The sequence below is a fragment of the Mus caroli genome, chromosome 4, assembly GCF_900094665.2.
Source record: "Mus caroli chromosome 4, CAROLI_EIJ_v1.1, whole genome shotgun sequence".
NCBI classification, from domain to species: Eukaryota; Metazoa; Chordata; class Mammalia; order Rodentia; family Muridae; genus Mus; species Mus caroli.
This window is the reverse complement of record NC_034573.1, coordinates 116,858,880-116,864,201: the sequence shown is the minus strand read 5'-3', so window position 1 is coordinate 116,864,201 and position 5,322 is coordinate 116,858,880. Positions and strand designations below refer to the sequence as shown.

Genomic DNA, 5,322 nt, shown 5'->3' with positions numbered 1-5,322 from the left:
AGTGCATGCAGGTGACACTACTTCTCTGTGTCTGTGTAGTGGATGTGTGGGAGTGAACATGGGCAGTGCATGCAGGTGACACTACTTCTCTGTGTGTCTGTGTAGTGGATGTGTGGGAGTGAGCATGGGCAGTGCATGCAGATGACAGAGGTCAATGGCAGGTGTTTTCTTCGTCACACTTCCCCTTATTTATATCTTATGCTCAACTTTTTAAATTTGCTACCTAAATTTTTATTGTAAGTAATATAGAAGTTATTACAAACGTACAAACCATTGTGTGATTTTATTTCAATCAATTCAGGTGGCAAATAAGTGGATCCAACAAATAGTGACGTCTAAACACTGATTTTTTAAAAATCCATGAATTCAAGTTACTCAACAATAAATCTCTAAATTTACATTCTAGCACCCAGTAAGACATCAAGTTTCCAAAGGAGCATTGATCTGTAACCCTCCCATTTCCTGACCAGATCCCTCTGCCACTGTACCAGAATGACCACTGTAGCTCTCCACAAGGGGGTCTGAATAAGATGCCTGTAGGAATCCCATTCACCCCTTACCTGAGCGGCTTCTAGTGACTTTTAGCAATAGGGTATTTCATATACGGTGTGGTGTTTGGATGGTATTTCAGCTTCTAGGTGGATACTGGAAATCTAATCTCAGATTGATATAATACTTGCACAAGTACCTTCACACTACTTATTATAATAAGTATCACTCTTTTATTGCAAGAGAGTGCATGAGATTAACCATAAATGGCATAAAGTTCAGATCTTAATTAGTGATTAGTGTACCTAGGCTGACCTCCAATTTCTGATCCTTCAGGCTCCACCCAGTATTACAAGCTTGAGCTACCACACCTGGTTTATACAATGCTGGACTGAACCCAAGATTTTGTTAATTTTAGGCAAACATGTTCTACCAGGAGCTATAGTCGTAGGCCCTAAAAGAGTCAATTTAGCCAATAGATTTACAATCTGTTACATCTATTAATAATCAATGAGATACAAACATTTCAATGCAATATGCTTATGATATATAAAGTCATGACAACGGGGCTGGAGAAGTGGCTCATCGGTTAAGAATGCTTCCTTCTCTTCCCTGTGGAATCCTTCCACAGGGAAGAGAAGGATTAGGTTCCCAGCACCAGCACTGGGCAGCTTATAACACCCACACACAAGCATTTTAAGTATTATTATAAGCTAAATCAGTTTTATCCTTAATATATTTATTTTAAATGTTAGAAAATGAAGACGGCTGTGTTGGTTTAGCCTACTAAACTCAATACCTGGGGAGACTAAGAAAAAAGATACCACAAGTTATTGGCCAGTCTGGCATATATAATGAGTTCCAAGCCAAGGTATATTGTACAGGGTGCGACCATCTCAAAAAAACCAAACAAGCAAACAAACAAACAAAAACCTTAGGATATATAAGCCTTAAACAACAAAAAATTGTTATTATGAAGCTATCTTTATGCTGAAGTCAATTACCTCATGTTTTTCTTTTCTTGCCGAATGACCTGATATATTTCAGAACAGAAAGGGTTTTTTGGGGGGTAGGAGGGTCAGACTTGGGATATAGCTCACTTACACAATGTAGGTATGAAGACAATCTCAGTCGTCAAGAGGAGGAGGCAGGAGGATCACTCTTAGCTAGTTTCAGGCTAATATTTATTAAACTATTTACTGACACATGCAGATGAGTGGAAGCACCATAGTTACTTTCTCCGTGTACCAGAAAGAAAGCTTTAGATTTTAAAATTATGAAATTATGCTGTCTTATCAACCTGTATGTAATATTATCTAATGCTCTACATACAGGTCCCTGGAGTTTTGTTTTGTTTTGTTAAAGTGGGGAGGGCCAGGGGTATTTATTGGCGAGGTTCATTTGGTTGGTTGGGTTTTTGTTTTGTTTTATAGAGACAGGGTCTCACTAGCCTTGGCTGGCCTGGAGTTCCTGATCCTGGGGACCAGGCTGGTGTCTACTCCTAGAGACCCACCTCCCTTTGTCTGGGTTAAAGGTGGGCACCCTCATACCTTATTTCCCAAGTGTGCACTCTCACTCCGTATTTCCCAAGTTTTAAACCTTCATTGCTTGCAGTTTCAATGTTTCTTGTTCACTGCTTTCAATTCACCAAGAGAAAACAAACAAGCATCTTCATTCTCCCTCCCACTCTACCTACAAACCATTTAAACTGTTCTCTCACATCACAGGAAAGGCACCTGTGACTAAGTGTTCAAGACTCCTTTCCCCTCATCACTCCATCCAGTCCCCTCTTACCTTCCACTTCTCTCTAGGTTCCTTCCTCTCTATTCATATATTAGTGAAAATATATTAGAACCTATTACTATTCTCCCCTTTCCCTCCTGTCAAACTTTATAAGAATGTCATTCTTGGCTGGTGCTCAGAGGAAAATGGCAAGCCTGATGACCTGAGCCACCTGCCGACCCCATGATGGGAAGAATCAACCCAGGAAAGCTGCCATCTGACCTTCACATACCTGCCACAGCACATACAAGCCCACATTCACACAAATCATATATATATATATATATATATATATATATATATATATATATATATACACAGAATGTTAAAAACAAGTACTTCATTCTTTCTCTATGGTCTCACTTTGATTCCCTCTTGAATTCAATGCAATTGGGCTCCTAGTTAAGACAATTCTAAAACAGCCTATCATTTCCCAGTTGTTAATTTAATGGCTGCTTTTATGTCCCTTTACAATGTGGTCTTCAGCACACCTGAAGTTACAGCCAATGATGTCAACATCCTTGATTTCCTGCTTTTGCCGCTTCTCATTTTTCAGATCTACTTATTTTATTTGTATGCATGTTCTGCCTGCCAGTGTGTCTGTACACCGCATATGTGCCTGGCACCCACAGCAGTCAAAAAGTGCGTCGTATCTTCTGGAACTGAAATTAGTTTTGAACAACCATGTGGCTACTAGAAATCAAACCTGGGTTCTCTGTAAGAACAGTGCCCTTAACTGTTCTGCCATCTTCCTAACCCTCATCACTACTTTTTGTTTTTTCAATTTGTTCTTGGGCCAGAGACGGTTTAGGAAGTGTAGATGCCCTGAGTTCTGTTCCCAACACCCACACCAGGCAGTTCACAACTGCATGTAACTCCAGCTTCTGGGGAATCTGCACTTCTGTTTCCACAGACACCTACACTCAAATGTGTAACGAAATCTGGTTAATTAAGGTCAAAGTCTACCAAGATCAGAGAGCTCATCTGAGCTTGGTGTAAAATAGAGGACTCCTTTTAGCAGCAGGCTTCCTCTTCTCTGACCTTGTCTGGGATCCCAACTCCCCACTCTCTTTATCTAGGGAAAGTTGAGTATTTCTTGGCAGACATACAAACTTCTCCCCTCCCCCCCCCAATAAAAACCTGCCCTCCAAGTCCCTGGGATTCCTAGAATTCCTCTCCACACAAATGGGGCATTCACAGAACTTTAAACTCTAGCCAAGAATTTTCATGTATCTGAAAATTCCTTCCTACTCTCCAAGGTCCATATATACCCGAGTTCACACCTGAATAAAGGTTACGTACACAAGCTAAGATCATCTAAGAGAGCTGTTTCGTTGAAGACCATCAAAGGCCTTCATCTAAAAGAGTAACACTAAAATCCTCAGAGAAGGCCCTCTCTCTCCCTTCTCACACACCACACTCACTCCCAGCTAGACCTCCAGGAGAACCCCACCCATTCCAAGACTTCTCTTTGTCCTTCCAGCCTAGATGTGCAGAGGTGTCTGGACACCCCGAGAGGGAGGAAGCAGAGGACTGGGAACCACAGCATACCACACATGGACATACTACATGCACACATGTTACAAATACAAATAAACCTTTTTATACAGAAATAAAGAAAAATATTTTAAAGTATTTAAAAGAAATTTACTGGGCCTACAGAGATGGATCAATGCTTAACAGCACTTGCTGATTATCCAGAAGACCCAAAGTTCAAGTCCCAGCATCCGCACAGGTAGCTTACAGTCATTTCTGACTCCAGTTCCAGGCCCTAGGCCCTCTTCTGGTCTCTGTAGGCACCAGGTATGTATGCATGTGGTGCATTTAAACATATACAGGCAAAACATCCATATATGTAATTTTTTTAATTTTTTGTGACAATTTCATACTTTTCCCACCCTGCCAATTCCCCTTGAACTCAAAAAGACCTTCCTGCTTGTGTCTTGAGTACTGGGATTAAAAGCATAGCTGCCACACCTGGCTTATCCTTTTGTTTGTGATGTATGACCCTGTGAATTACATTCGTACCTACAGTAGCTACTTTCCTCCTTCCTGTGGCAAAACAGATGACAGAAGTAAGAGAAAAGATACTTATATTGGTCCACAAGGATAGAGTGTTCTTCATGGTAGGGAGGAATGCCAAGTGAGATTCCATCAGTAGCATCTGTATTAGGGATCAGGAAATACATCAAGCTATATAATCTTCAAGACCTGTCCACAAGCAACCTATTTCTTCATCTAGGCCACACCTCTTAAAGGTTCCAAAACCCTCCACACAGAGCACCGCCATCTGGGAATCAACACTCAAGCTACGTCCTTTGTGGGCTAGGACTTTGAAGGGAGCATGTCTCACAGAGGTTCATGCAGTTAGCAGTCCTGTTTAGCAAGGTGATGGAACCTTCAGGAGGTAGACCCTTGCAGGAAAAAGTGTATCACCAAGAAATGGCTTTTAGATTTTACTCCCAATTGCATTATCAATTAATGTGTTTACATAGAGGGGTAAAATTGTAATGGAATCCCATCCTAGCACATAGAACTACAGGCAGCAATGACTGCTGGAAGACAGATCAGCCTCTCCCAGGAATGAGCACCTTTCCTAACGGCTGTCCAGTGCAGAGTGCAGAGAGGTCAGCCCTGGAACTACATATACACTATCAACAAAAAAAACAAGTCAGGAGGTGGTATTTATATAGTTGTGCCTGGAGGGGGCTGAAAGGAAGAAAAGGAGAGAAGAAAATGATATAATTCTATTTCAATTAAAATATTTTTATTGCTGGGCAGTGGTGGCACAGAGAAGGCCGAGGCAGGTGATCTCTGGGTTCAAGGCCGGCCTAATCTACAAATAAGTGACAGGACAGCCAGGGCTACACAGAGGAAACCCTGTCTCAAAGAAACCAAAAATAAATAAATAAATAAATAAATAAATAAATAAAAAGTGTTTCCAGCCGGGCGTGGTGGCGCACGCCTTTAATCCCAGCACTGGGGAGGCAGAGGCAGGCGGATTTCTGAGTTCGAGGCCAGCCTGGTCTACAAAGTGAGTGCCAGGACAGC

At 41.6% G+C, this 5,322-nt stretch overlaps 1 protein-coding gene across 4 annotated transcripts in view; it reads right to left on the bottom strand.

Annotated features, from left to right (window-relative positions):
- The window catches only part of Zmym6 (zinc finger MYM-type containing 6), a 45,967-nt gene that overhangs the window by 36,018 nt on the left and 4,627 nt on the right, over positions 1-5,322 (bottom strand). The window contains exon 3 of one of the 4 annotated variants that reach the window (XM_029476487.1): positions 4,304-4,435. The exons of the other annotated variants lie outside the window; for them this stretch is intronic. Coding sequence (XP_029332347.1) covers positions 4,304-4,435 — 132 coding nt within the window. The remainder of the gene's footprint in view (positions 1-4,303; positions 4,436-5,322) is intronic. 4 annotated transcript variants of the gene reach the window in all.